This window comes from Pleurodeles waltl, chromosome 10, assembly GCF_031143425.1.
Source record: "Pleurodeles waltl isolate 20211129_DDA chromosome 10, aPleWal1.hap1.20221129, whole genome shotgun sequence".
In the NCBI taxonomy this organism is placed as follows: Eukaryota; Metazoa; Chordata; class Amphibia; order Caudata; family Salamandridae; genus Pleurodeles; species Pleurodeles waltl.
Window position 1 is genome coordinate 567,145 of NC_090449.1, and position 14,846 is coordinate 581,990.

The 14,846-nt window shown below is 48.5% G+C and overlaps 1 protein-coding gene across 1 annotated transcript in view; it reads left to right on the forward strand.

The window, feature by feature from the left end:
• The window catches only part of SMC1A (structural maintenance of chromosomes 1A), a 205,068-nt gene that overhangs the window by 57,592 nt on the left and 132,630 nt on the right, over positions 1–14,846 (forward strand). The window contains exon 2 of the mRNA XM_069209287.1: positions 14,293–14,481. Coding sequence (XP_069065388.1) covers positions 14,293–14,481 — 189 coding nt within the window. The remainder of the gene's footprint in view (positions 1–14,292; positions 14,482–14,846) is intronic.

Consider the following 14,846-nt stretch of genomic DNA (forward strand, 5'->3'; position numbering starts at 1 on the left):
AGGCAGGCAAGGGGGGGCTTCCTCGGGGAAACCTCCACTTGGGCAAGGGAGAGGGACTCCTGGTGGTCACTTCTGCAGTGAAAGTCCGGTCCTTCAGGTCCTGGGGGCTGCGGGTGCAGGGTCTTTTCCAGGCGTCGGGACTTAGGTTTCAAAGAGTCGCGGTCAGGGGAAGCCTCGGGATTCCCTCTGCAGGCGGCGCTGTGGGGGCCCAGGGGGGACAGGTTTTGGTACTCACAGTCGTAGAGTAGTCCGGGGGTCCTCCCTGAGGTGTTGGTTCTCCACCAGCCGAGTCGGGGTCGCCGGGTGCAGTGTTGCAAGTCTCACGCTTCTTGCGGGGAGATTGCAGGGGTTTTTAAAGCTGCTCCTTTGGATAAAGTTGCAGTCTTTTTGGAGCAGGTCCGCTGTCCTCGGGAGTTTCTTGTCGTCGTCGAAGCAGGGCAGTCCTCAGAGGATTCAGAGGCCGCTGGTCCCTTTGGAAGGCGTCGCTGGAGCAGAGTTCTTTGGAAGGCAGGAGACAGGCCGGTGAGTTTCTGGAGCCAAGGCAGTTGTTGTCTTCTGGTCTTCCTCTGCAGGGGTTTTTCAGCTAGGCAGTCCTTCTTCTTGTTGTTGCAGGAATCTAAATCTTTAGGTTCAAGGGAGCCCTTAAATACTAAATTTAAGGGCGTGTTTAGGTCTGGGGGGTTAGTAGCCAATGGCTACTAGCCCTGAGGGTGAGTACACCCTCTTTGTGCCTCCTCCCAAGGGGAGGGGGTCACATCCCTAATCCTATTGGGGGAATCCTCCATCTGCAAGATGGAGGATTTCTAAAAGTTAGAGTCACCTCAGCTCAGGACACCTTAGGGGCTGTCCGGACTGGCCAGTGACTCCTCCTTGTTAGTCTCATTATTTTCTCCGGCCTTGCCGCCAAAAGTGGGGGCCGGGGCCGGAGGGGGCGGGCAACTCCACTAGCTGGAGTGTCCTGCGGTGCTGTGACAAAGGGGTGAGCCTTTGAGGCTCACCGCCAGGTGTTACAGCTCCTGCCTGGGGGAGGTGTTAGCATCTCCACCCAGTGCAGGCTTTGTTACTGGCCTCAGAGTGACAAAGGCACTCTCCCCATGGGGCCAGCAACATTTCTCTAGTGTGGCAGGCTGCTGGAACCAGTCAGCCTACATAGATAGTCGGTTAAGTTTCAGGGGGCACCTCTAAGGTGCCCTCTGTGGTGTATTTTACAATAAAATGTACACTGGCATCAGTGTGCATTTATTGTGCTGAGAAGTTTGATACCAAACTTCCCAGTTTTCAGTGTAGCCATTATGGTGCTGTGGAGTTCGTGTAAAACAGACTCCCAGACCATATACTCTTATGGCTACCCTGCACTTACAATGTCTAAGGTTTTGCTTAGACACTGTAGGGGTACAGTGCTCATGCACTGGTACCCTCACCTATGGTATAGTGCACCCTGCCTTAGGGCTGTAAGGCCTGCTAGAGGGGTGTCTTACCTATACTGCACAGGCAGTGAGAGGCTGGGATGGCACCCTGAGGGGAGTGCCATGTCGACTTACTCATTTTGTTCTCACTAGCACACACAAGCTGGTAAGCAGTGTGCCTGTGCTGAGTGAGGGGTCTCTAGGGTGGCATAATACATGCTGCAGCCCTTAGAGACCTTCCCTGGCATCAGGGCCCTTGGTACCAGAGGTACCAGTTACAAGGGACTTATCTGGATGCCAGGGTGTGCCAATTGTGGAATCAAAAGTACAGGTTAGGGAAAGAACACTGGTGCTGGGGCCTGGTTAGCAGGCCTCAGCACACTTTCAATTCAAAACATAGCATCAGCAAAGGCAAAAAAGTCAGGGGGTAACCATGCCAAGGAGGCATTTCCTTACACAACCCCCCCCCCCCAAACGAAAGAGGATGAGGCTAACCTTTCCCAAGAGAGTCTTCATTTTCTAAGTGGAAGAACCTGGAAAGGCCATCTGCATTGGCATGGGCAGTCCCAGGTCTGTGTTCCACTATAAAGTCCATTCCCTGTAGGGAGATGGACCACCTCAACAGTTTTGGATTTTCACCTTTCATTTGCATCAGCCATTTGAGAGGTCTGTGGTCAGTTTGAACTAGGAAGTGAGTCCCAAAGAGGTATGGTCTCAGCTTCTTCAGGGACCAAACCACAGCAAAGGCCTCCCTCTCAATGGCACTCCAACGCTGCTCCCTGGGGAGTAACCTCCTGCTAATGAAAGCAACAGGCTGGTCAAGGCCATCATCATTTGTTTGGGACAAAACTGCCCCTATCCCATGTTCAGAGGCATCTGTCTGCACAATGAATTGCTTAGAATAATCTGGAGCTTTTAGAACTGGTGCTGAGCACATTGCTTGTTTCAGGGTGTCAAAGGCCTGTTGGCATTCCACAGTCCAGTTCACTTTCTTGGGCATTTTCTTGGAGGTGAGTTCAGTGAGGGCTGTCACAATGGATCCATATCCCTTCACAAACCTCCTGTAATACCCAGTCAAGCCAAGGAATGCCCTGACTTGAGTCTGGGTTTTTGGAGCTACCCAGTCCAGAATAGTCTGGATCTTGGGTTGGAGTGGCTGAACTTGGCCTCCACCTACGAGGTGGCCCAAGTAAACCACAGTTCCCTGCCCTATCTGGCATTTGGATGCCTTGATAGAGAGGCCTGCAGATTGCAGAGCCTTCAAAACCTTCTTCAGGTGGACCAGGTGATCCTGCCAGGTGGAGCTAAAGACAGCAATATCATCAAGATAAGCTGTGCTAAAGGACTCCAAACCAGCAAGGACTTGATTCACCAACCTTTGGAAGGTGGCAGGGGCATTCTTTAAACCAAAGGGCATAACAGTAAACTGATAATGCCCATCAGGTGTGGAGAATGCTGTTTTCTCTTTTGCTCCAGGTGCCATTTTTATTTGCCAGTACCCTGCTGTCAAGTCAAAGGTACTTAAGAATTTGGCAGCACCTAATTTGTCTATGAGCTCATCAGCTCTAGGAATTGGATGGGCATCTGTCTTGGTGACAGAGTTGAGCCCTCTGTAGTCCACACAAAACCTCATCTCTTTCTTTCCATCTTTGGTGTGAGGTTTGGGGACTAAGACCACTGGGCTAGCCCAGGGACTGTCAGAGCGCTCAATTACTCCCAATTCCAGCATCTTGTGGACTTCCACCTTGATGCTTTCCTTAACATGGTCAGACTGTCTAAAAATTTTGTTTTTGACAGGCATGCTGTCTCCTGTGTCCACATCATGGGTACACAGGTGTGTCTGACCAGGGGTTAAGGAGAAGAGTTCAGGAAACTGTTGTAGGACTCTCCTACAATCAGCTTGCTGTTGGCCAGAGAGGGTGTCTGAGTAGATCACTCCATCTACTGAGCCATCTTTTGGGTCTGATGACAGAAGATCAGGGAGAGGTTCACTCTCTGCCTCCTGATCCTCATCTGTTACCATCAACAGATTTACATCAGCCCTGTCATGGAAGAGCTTAAGGCGGTTCACATGGATCACCCTCTTGGGGCTCCTGCTTGTGCCCAGGTCCACCAGGTAGGTGACCTGACTCTTACTTTCTAGCACTGGGTAAGGGCCACTCCATTTGTCCTGAAGTGCCCTGGGAGCCACAGGCTCCAGAACCCAGACTTTCTGCCCTGGTTGGAACTCAACCATTGCAGCCTTTTGGTCATACCAAAACTTCTGGAGCTGTTGGCTGGCCTCAAGGTTTTTGCTTGCCTTTTCCATGTACTCTGCCATTCTAGAGCGAAGGCCAAGTACATAGTCCACTATGTCCTGTTTAGGCTCATGAAGAGGTCTCTCCCAGCCTTCTTTAACAAGAGCAAGTGGTCCCCTTACAGGGTGACCAAACAGAAGTTCAAAGGGTGAGAATCCTACTCCCTTCTGTGGCACCTCTCTGTAAGCGAAAAGCAGACATGGCAAGAGGACATCCCATCTCCTTTTGAGCTTTTCTGGGAGCCCCATGATCATGCCTTTTAATGTCTTGTTGAATCTCTCAACTAAGCCATTAGTTTGTGGATGGTATGGTGTAGTGAATTTGTAAGTCACTCCACACTCATTCCACATGTGTTTTAGGTATGCTGACATGAAGTTGGTACCTCTGTCAGACACCACCTCCTTAGGAAAACCCACTCTGGTAAAGATACCAATGAGGGCCTTGGCTACTGCAGGGGCAGTAGTCGACCTAAGGGGAATAGCTTCAGGATACCTAGTAGCATGATCCACTATTACTAGGATGTACATATTTCCTGAGGCTGTGGGAGGTTCTAGTGGACCAACTATGTCCACACCCATTCTTTCAAAGGGGACCCCCACCACTGGAAGTGGAATGAGGGGGGCCTTTAGGTGCCCACCTGTCTTACCACTGGATTGACAGGTGGGGCAGGAGAGGCAAAACTCCTTAACCTTCTGGGACATATTGGGCCAGTAGAAGTGGTTGACTAACCTCTCCCACGTCTTGGTTTGTCCCAAATGCCCAGCAAGGGGAATATCATGGGCCAAGGTCAGAATAAACTCTCTGAACGACTGAGGCACTACCACTCTCCTAGTGGCACCAGGTTTGGGGTCTCTGGCCTCAGTGTACAGGAGTCCATCTTCCCAATAGACCCTATGTGTTCCATTTTTCTTGCCCTTGGACTCTTCAGCAGCTTGCTGCCTAAGGCCTTCAAGAGAGGGACAGGTTTCTTGTCCCTTACACAGCTCCTCCCTTGAGGGTCCCCCTGGGCCTAAGAGCTCAACCTGATCAGGTTCAAGCTCCAAAGGCTGTTCCCTCAGAGGGCAGAACTTCTTCCTGAGAAGAGAGGTTCTCTTTTTCTGACTGTGTTGCAGTTGGTTTCCCAACTGACTTTCCTTTTCTCTTGGTAGGCTGGGCCATTTTTCCAGACTCCAGCTCTACTTTTTCACCCTGTGCCTTGCATTGTGCTCTTGTTTTTACACACACCAGTTCAGGGATACCCAGCATGGCTGCATGGGTTTTTAGTTCTACCTCAGCCCAAGCTGAGGACTCCAGGTCATTTCCAAGCAGACAGTCTACTGGGATGTTTGAGGAGACCACCACCTGTTTCAGGCCATTGACCCCTCCCCATTCTAAAGTTACCATTGCCATGGGATGTGCTTTAGTCTGATTGTCAGCGTTGGTGACTGTATAGGTTTTTCCAGTCAGGTATTGGCCAGGGGAAACCAGTTTCTCTGTCACCATGGTGACACTGGCACCTGTATCCCTCAGGCCCTCTACACTTGTCCCATTAATAAAGAGCTGCTGCCTGTATTTTTGCATGTTAGGCGGCCAGGCAGCTAGTGTGGCTAAATCCACCCCACCCTCAGAGACTAGAGTAGCTTCAGTGTGGACCCTGATTTGCTCTGGGCACACTGTTGATCCCACTTGGAGACTAGCCATTCCAGTGTTACCTGGATTGGAGTTTGGAGTGGAACCTTTCTTGGGACAGGCCTTGTCTCCAGTTTGGTGTCCAGGCTGATTACAGCTACGACACCAGGCCTTTTTGGGATCAAAGTTTTTACCCTTGTACCCAGGATTGTTTTGTGAAGAGGCTCTGGGCCCACCCTCCTGTGCAGGTTTTTGGGGGCCTGTAGAAGACTCTTTACTATTTTTATTTTTGGCTGTCTCACCACCTTTCCCCTGGGGAGGTTTTGTGACCCCTTTCTTTTGGTCACCCCCTGTGGAAGTTTTGGACACCCTAGTCTTGACCCAATGGTCCGCCTTCTTTCCCAATTCTTGGGGAGAAATTGGTCCTAGGTCCACCAGATGCTGATGCAGTTTGTCATTGAAACAATTACTTAACAGGTGTTCTTTCACAAATAAATTGTACAGCCCATCATAATTACTTACACCACTGCCTTGAATCCAACCATCTAGTGTTTTTACTGAGTAGTCTACAAAGTCAACCCAGGTCTGGCTCGAGGATTTTTGAGCCCCCCTGAATCTAATCCTATACTCCTCAGTGGAGAATCCAAAGCCCTCAATCAGGGTACCCTTCATGAGGTCATAAGATTCTGCATCTTTTCCAGAGAGTGTGAGGAGTCTATCCCTACACTTTCCTGTGAACATTTCCCAAAGGAGAGCACCCCAGTGAGATTTGTTCACTTTTCTGGTTACACAAGCCCTCTCAAAAGCTGTGAACCATTTGGTGATGTCATCACCATCTTCATATTTAGTTACAATCCCTTTAGGGATTTTCAACATGTCAGGAGAATCTCTGACCCTATTTATGTTGCTGCCACCATTGATGGGTCCTAGGCCCATCTCTTGTCTTTCCCTTTCTATGGCTAGGATCTGTCTTTCCAAAGCCAATCTTTTGGCCATCCTGGCTAACTGGATGTCCTCTTCACTGGAGTTATCCTCCGTGATTTCAGAGTTGTTAGTCCCTCCTGTGAGGGAACCAGCATCTCTGACTATTATTTGTGGAGTCAGGGCTTGAGAAGCCCTGTTCTCCCCAAGTAGGACTGGTAGGGGGGAATTTTCCTCCAAGTCACTATCTTCATCCTCTGTGTTGCCATCCTCAGAGGGGTTGGCCTTTTCAAACTCTGCCAACAGCTCCTGGAGCTGTAGTTTGGAAGGTCTGGGGCCCATTACTATTTTCTTTATTTTACAGAGTGACCTTAGCTCCCTCATCTTAAGATGGAGGTAAGGTGTGGTGTCGAGTTCCACCACATTCATCTCTGCACTAGACATTATGTTTCTAAAAGTTGGAATACTTTTTAAGAATCTAAAACTAGTTCTAGGTTCTAATTCAAACTTTTACCAAACTTTTAAACTCTAAAAGAAATGCTAACAGGGACTAACACAAGGCCCTAGCAGGACTTTAAAGAATTTAGAAAACTTTTCAAATTGCAAAAATCAATTTCTAATGACAATTTTGGAATTTGTCGTGTGATCAGGTATTGGCTGAGTAGTCCAGCAAATGCAAAGTCTTGTACCCCACCGCTGATCCACCAATGTAGGAAGTTGGCTCTGTATGTGCTATTTCAAAGTAAGGAATAGCATGCACAGAGTCCAAGGGTTCCCCTTAGAGGTAAAATAGTGGTAAAAAGAGATAATACTAATGCTCTATTTTGTGGTAGTGTGGTCGAGCAGTAGGCTTATCCAAGGAGTAGTGTTAAGCATTTGTTGTACATACACATAGACAATAAATGAGGTACACACACTCAGACAAATCCAGCCAATAGGTTTTGTATAGAAAAATATATTTTCTTAGTTTATTTTAAGAACCACAGGTTCAAATTTAACATGTAATATCTTGTTTGAAAGGTATTGCAGGTAAGTACATTAGGAACTTTGAATCATTTCAATTGCATGTATACTTTTCAAGTTATTCGCAAATAGCTATTTTAAAAGTGGACACTTAGTGCAATTTTCACAGTTCCTGGGGGAGGTAAGTTTTTGTTAGTTTTACCAGGTAAGTAAGACACTTACAGGGTTCAGTTCTTGGTCCAAGGTAGCCCACCGTTGGGGGTTCAGAGCAACCCCAAAGTTACCACACCAGCAGCTCAGGGTCGGTCAGGTGCAGAGTTCAAAGTGGTGCCCAAAACGCATAGGCTTCAATGGAGAGAAGGGGGTGCCCCGGTTCCGGTCTGCTTGCAGGTAAGTACCCGCGTCTTCGGAGGGCAGACCAGGGGGGTTTTGTAGGGCACCGGGGGGGACACAAGCCCACACAGAAATTTCACCCTCAGCGGCGCGGGGGCGGCCGGGTGCAGTGTTAGAACAAGCGTCGGGTTCGCAATGGAAGTCAATGAGAGATCAAGGGATCTCTTCAGCGCTGCAGGCAGGCAAGGGGGGGCTTCCTCGGGGAAACCTCCACTTGGGCAAGGGAGAGGGACTCCTGGGGGTCACTTCTGCAGTGAAAGTCCGGTCCTTCAGGTCCTGGGGGCTGCGGGTGCAGGGTCTTTTCCAGGCGTCGGGACTTAGGTTTCAAAGAGTCGCGGTCAGGGGAAGCCTCGGGATTCCCTCTGCAGGCGGCGGTGTGGGGGCTCAGGGGGGACAGGTTTTGGTACTCAGTCGTAGAGTAGTCCGGGGGTCCTCCCTGAGGTGTTGGTTCTCCACCAGCCGAGTCGGGGTCGCCGGGTGCAGTGTTGCAAGTCTCACGCTTCTTGCGGGGAGATTGCAGGGGTTTTTAAAGCTGCTCCTTTGGATAAAGTTGCAGTCTTTTTGGAGCAGGTCCGCTGTCCTCGGGAGTTTCTTGTCGTCGAAGCAGGGCAGTCCTCAGAGGATTCAGAGGTCACTGGTCCCTTTGGAAGGCGTCTCTGGAGCAGAGTTCTTTGGAAGGCAGGAGACAGGCCGGTAAGTTTCTGGAGCCAAGGCAGTTGTTGTCTTCTGGTCTTCCTCTGCAGGGGTTTTTCAGCTAGGCAGTCCTCTTCTTCTGTTAAGTTGCAGGAATCTAAAATCTTAAGTTCAGGGAAGCCCTTAAATACTAAATTTAAGGGCGTGTTTAGGTCTGGGGGGTTAGTAGCCAATGGCTACTAGCCCTGAGGGTGAGTACACCCTCTTTGTGCCTCCTCCCAAGGGGAGGGGGGCACATCCCTAATCCTATTGGGGGAATCCTCCATCTGCAAGATGGAGGATTTCTAAAAGTTAGTCACTTCAGCTCAGGACACCTTAGGGGCTGTCCTGACTGGCCAGTGACTCCTCCTTGTTGTTCTCATTATTTTCTCCGGCCTTGCCACCAAAAGTGGGGGCCGTGGCCAGAGGGGGCGGGCAGTTTCACTAGCTGGAGTGTCCTGCTGTGCTGGAACAAAGGGGTGAGCCTTTGAGGCTCACCGCCAGGTGTTACAGCTCCTGCCTGGGGGAGGTGTTAGCATCTCCACCCAGTGCAGGCTTTGTTACTGGTCTCAGAGTGACAAAGGCACTCTCCCCATGGGGCCAGCAACATGTCTCTAGTGTGGCAGGCTGCTGGAACCAGTCAGCCTACACAGATAGTTGGATACAGTTTCAGGGGGCACCTCTAAGGTGCCCTCTGGGGTGTGTTTCACAATAAAATGTACACTGGCATCAGTGTGCATTTATTGTGCTGAGAAGTTTGATACCAAACTTCCCAGTTTTCAGTGTAGCCATTATGGTGCTGTGGAGTTCGTGTTTGACAAACTCCCAGACCATATACTCTTATGGCTACCCTGCCCTTACAATGTCTAAGGTTTGGCTTAGACACTGTAGGGGCACAGTGCTCATGCACTGGTGCCCTCACCTATGGTATAGTGCACCCTGCCTTAGGGCTGTAAGGCCTGCTAGAGGGGTGACTTATCTATACTTGCATAGGCAGTGAGAGGCTGACATGGCACCCTGAGGGGAGTGCCATGTCGACTTACTCATTTTGTTCTCACCAGCACACACAAGCTGGCAAGCAGTGTGTCTGTGCTGAGTGAGGGGTCTCCAGGGTGACATAAGACATGCTGCAGCCTTTAGAGACCTTCCTTGGCATCAGGGCCCTCGGTACCAGAGGTACCAGTTACAAGAGACTTACCTGGACGCCAGGGTGTGCCAATTGTGGATACAAACGTACAGGTTAGGGAAAGAACACTGGTGCTGGGGCCTGGTTAGCAGGCCTCAGCACACTTTCAATTCAAAACATAGCATCAGCATAGGCAAAAAGTCAGGGGGTAACCATGCCAAGGAGGCATTTCCTTACAATTTCACCAAATGAATTGCTGTATACCCGCTATACAACGAAAACCCATTGCAAGGCTCAGCTCCTTTATTGTCTCTGGGTACCTAGGGTTCTTGATAACCTGCAAGCCCTATATATCCCGCAACCAGAAGAGTCCAGCAGACGTAACGGTATATTGCCTTGAAAAATCTGCCATAGCTGGAAAAGGTTATAGAAGAAAACATGGACAGAAATGGGATTTTTTTTTTTCACATCAATTTAAATTTTTATTTTAGCTGTTACTTTCTGTAGGAAAACCTTGAAGGATCTACACAACTGACCCATTGCTGAATTAAGATCTTTGTCTACTTTTCAGAAATGTTTAGCAGTCTGGGATCCAGCATTGGTTTCAGACCCATTTCTGTCACTAACTGGACGGAGGCTGAAAGCACAAAAAATAGTAAAAATGGGGTATGCCCCAGTAAAATGCCAAAATTGTGTTGAAAAATTTATTTTTCTGATTTAAGTCTGCCTGTTCCTGAAAGCTGGGAAGTTGATTTGAACACCGCAAACCCTTTGTTAATGCCATTTTCAGGGAAAAACCACATGCTTTCTTCTGCAGCCCTTTTGTGCCTTTTTTTTTTTTTCCAGAAACAGAATTTTAGCTGTATTTTGGCAAATTTCTTGGTCTCCTCCAGGGAAACCCACAAACTCTGTGTACCTCTAGAATCCCTAGGATGTTGGAAAAAGGGACAGAAATTTGGCATAGGTAGCTTATGTGGACAAAAAGTTATGAGGCCCTAAGCAGGAACTACCCCAAATATCCCCCCAAAAAAGCCTGGTAGCTGAGGGGGGAAAAGGCCTGGCATCGAAGGGGTTAACATTATGTTGTCACTGATATGAAATCGATGAGTTTGGAATATGAATGACCACCAAAGTGCAGAGTTTCCTAAAGCAGCATTTGCATCAGTTTGGGCTTGATGGCAGATGCTATTGAATATTTATTGATGCTTGCGATTTTTATTTTTTTATTTTTAATGTAGTCTTGCGTATGCTCTAAATTGTATATTACTTTGCAGTGCCAGCTAGATGGACCAATATACTTTTTTTTGTTTTTGTTTTTTTTGTGTTTTAATTAAAAAACAGGCGCTGCAAGTCACTCACTTAGATGCAGTCTGCATCATGACATTTCTACTTCAGCTCTGACTGCAAAGGAGGGTAAGATAAGGTTTGCATGGCCCACTGTGATGAAGTCTCATCACTGCTCAACGCCCCGGCTAAGTATTCCACCATTCCTTCCTTAAGGGCTTAGTTATTTCTTTTGCAGTTCGGCGAGGAGGGTCTTAGGTGTCTAGCACTGGGTTATTGACACTATATGAAATGACTCCATGAGTAGTTTATCCGTGGGTTATCTGTCTTCTGACATCCCTTCTATAAGTCATGCCGTGGATATGTTTCATGCAGTACATGGCCAGAGTGAAACACTTGTTTGATCTTTCCCTCCCACTGGGGTGTTTTGGTGTTTTATTTAAGTTTCTTTTCCTTTCAAGATACACATGGGATCCATATGTGCTGCAGGATGTATTAAGCCTTCCGTAGGGAGCCCCTGAAAAGTGACTTGCAGGCCTGCCATTGTAGCCTGTGAGAGGGTGCATGCACCCCTTTTCACTACCAGGTCACTGTAAGTCACCCCTATGGCAGGTCATCTCAGCCCAGAGGGCAGGGTGCAAATCCCTGTGTGCGAGGGCACCCCTGCACTAGCACAGGTCCCCCCACAAACTCCAGTCCACTTTCCTGGACTTTGTGAGTGTGGGGTGCCATTTCTCACGTGTTATGGGCATAGGTCACTACCTAGGACCAGCTACCTAATGGTAATTCCGAACCTGGGCATATTTGGGATCAAACAAGTCGGAATCATACCCCAATACTGTTGCAAGTATTGGAAGTATGAGTCCATGCACTATGGGGGCTCCTTGGAGGACCCCAAGCATTGCAACTACTAGTCTTACAGGGTTTTCTGGACAGCCCAAGCTGCTGCCGCCCCTCAGCCAGGTTTCCGACCTCCTGCTGCTTGATCTGATCAAGCCCAGGAAGTCAGAACAAAGGATTTCCTTTGGGAGAGGGAAACACCCTCTCTCTTTGGAAATAGTTGTGACTGGCTTGGGAGGGGTAGCCACCCCAAGCCACTGGTATGCTTTGAAGGGCAGATTTGGTGCCCTCCATACATAAACAAGTCCACATCGGTTCAGGGACCCCCAGTCCCTGCTCTTGGACGAAACTGGACAATGGAAAGGGGAGTGACCTGGCTAGGTGACCAATCCCCCTTTCAGGCTATTTAGGGTTTCTTTCTTGGGTGGGTCCTCAGATTCGGCTTGCACGATTCCAGCAGGACTCCTCTGCAACCTCCACATCGACTTCTAGCCACTGGAACCGCAACTGGACTCTCCAGGAACAGACAGCGCTGCAATCCACGAAGAAGACTTTTCTGCAACTTTGTTTCCACGGCTCCTGCCGGCTTTTCAACATTTACCCGGCTGTGCATCCTCAGAAGACAGCAACTCTTCATCCTGCACAAGAAGAATAAGGAATCTCCCGTGGAGTGAAGGAGTCACTCCCCTGCATTCCACAGGCACCTGCTGGGACGACGAACGGCTGCGTGAATCTCCTCTCATTCTGAGCTACGTGGATCCTGCATCCAGGCTGGTGGTCCGGAGCAGTCCTCTTGGTCCTCTCTGCCAGCTGTCCAACTTTGGTGGAGGTAAGCCTTTGCCTTCCCCCGTAGGACAGTAATCCCGTGCAATACGTCTCTTGCAGCTGCCAAGGCTTGTGTAATCTCCTCCAAGGGATCTTCAGGCGACGTGAAGCTCGTCCCCAGCACTCCTTCCTGCGACTCACAGCCCTCTACGTGGTTCTCCTGCGGTGTGGGATCCCTTTCTGTAGCGCATGGGCTCCTTCTGCAACTTCTGTGTCCCCATCCTGTGGGTGCTGCCTCTGCTCCTGTGGGTCCACCGTGTCGCTGAGGGTCCCCTGTGACTCCGGGGACTCCCCCTCCTGGGTTGAGTCCTCCTAGGCTTTGCTGGTCCCTGGCAGCACCACTTTTCCACTAACTTGCCTTTGCCAAGGCTTGTTGGTGGAATTCCTGCACCAACACCCGTCTGCAATCTTCACTCTGGCTTAAGACTACTTCTGCATCCATCAGGATCTCTTCTCCTGCTCCAGGGCTGCAGTGCTGACCTGTTCTTCATCACCGTCGACCAAATCCTGCAAGTACAGCTGGGTGGGTTGTAGCTACTACTCCTCCTGGACTCCACTGTGACTCTTGGACTTGGTCCCCTCTCTCCACAGATCTTCTTCTCTAGGAATCCACCGCTGCTGTCTTGCAGTCTTATCTGGGTGTCTTTTCTTCTTTTTCATCCTTTTGGGTGGTTTGGGGAAATTCCAGTGATTTACTCCTGCTTTCCTGGTCGCTGGGGGGTACTGTGTTACTTAGCTCTAGTTTTCTAGTACTCCCAGCTCCCATCTACACATTCTACTTACCTAGCTGGGGGTCTTGTGTTCGCATTCCATTTTTTTATTATATGGTTTGTGCTCCCCCTAAGGTCACTATTGGTTATTGCTATTTGCACTGTTTTCTATGCCTATTATTACTGTTTACTAGTGTATACATTTAGCACATTACTAACCTCATATTGGAGAGTTACAATTCTAGTACTTTGTGGTATTGTGTTCCAAAAATAAAGTACCGTTTTAGTTTTGTATAACTGAGTGTTTTCTTTCATGTGTTAGTGCTGTGTGACTGCAGTGGTATTGCATGAGCTTTGCATGTCTCCTAGATAAGCCTTGGCTGCTCATCCACACTTCCTCTAGAGAGCCTGGCTGCAAGACACTGCCTACACTTCACTGAGAGGGGATACCTGGACCTGGTATAAGGTGTTAGTACCTTGGGTACTCACCACACACCAGGCCGGCCTCCTACAGGCCTGTTTAGAACAACTGTTACTGACTTTCTCAGACCATGCCTGGTTTCTTTTATGAACATAGATCGAAACTTCTGTAGGTCATTGTCATGTGTCCCCTCAGATGTGTACTAGCTATCCTCGTGTCGATGGCATGTATACATCTGAATTTCTAATGTGCCAAGTATGTCAGTCTAGTTGTTGTGGGTGTGAATAAATACTCCGCACTGCACCAAGGCCAAAGTAAACAACAGTACCAGTTGGGTCACCAACTAACCCATCTACAGAAAGGACACTTATAATGTGAGCATTGATGGTTTTTGACATACATGACACAGCCACATATGGTCACCGTTTCTGAATTATGGTTTATGTTCACCCTGAAAATGAGTAATTTGAGATGCCGAAGGCATGACCTCTGTAAACCATACCTATTATAGTGTGCTTCATACAATTTTCATCTCAGTGTTGACTCAGGCTTGCAATATTCTTAAAAAAAATTAAAAAAAATGTACTTTGCAAATTCCTTTCATTTCATACAAACGTGTGCTTGGCTGCTAAGTGTGTTTACTTGTGGTATCATACATTGTGCGCACTTACATCTGAGCTACTTACAGTCATACATACCTCTTTTCTGCTTTAATGTCAACAAATACATATGTGACTGCATGGCTCATGAAAGTTGGCCGTGGCATCTCTTCTGGACCTCTCTTCCTGACATGTCCCTCTTCTTTGCTTCTCCCACTCCTCTCCAGGCAAGTCCAATCTTATGGATGCCATCAGCTTTGTACTAGGTGAGAAGACCAGCAACCTGCGAGTTAAGACGCTGCGAGACCTCATCCATGGTGCACCTGTAGGCAAGCCAGCCGCCAACCGGGCCTTTGTGAGTATGTTGTACTCGGAGGACAGTGGGGCAGAGCGCACGTTCGCCCGGATCATTGTGGGTAAGTCCAAGGAAAAGGGATTCTTTGGAAGTAAAACTAAATCCTCAACTTGTCTCTTTTATTAGCAGTACTTTCCTAATGAATTTAAAGTGAAGCACTGGAAGTGTACTATACTTGAGGATTTAGGAGTATTCCTTCCCTTCCGGTGTCCTGATGAGTTACTCATATAGGCCAAAATGCATTGACAGCTTCTTGAAAGAGTCCAACAAAATTGAACATATTTAGAACAGGTTAGCCAGGCAATTAGTTCTTCTGGGCCTTGGATCCTTGGCATAGGACGGACTACTTTAGGTTGATTTGGTAACTATAGAGCGGGTTATAACCACCGCCACAGTAATTTAATTTTGAAAGCTACAAGGATTTTG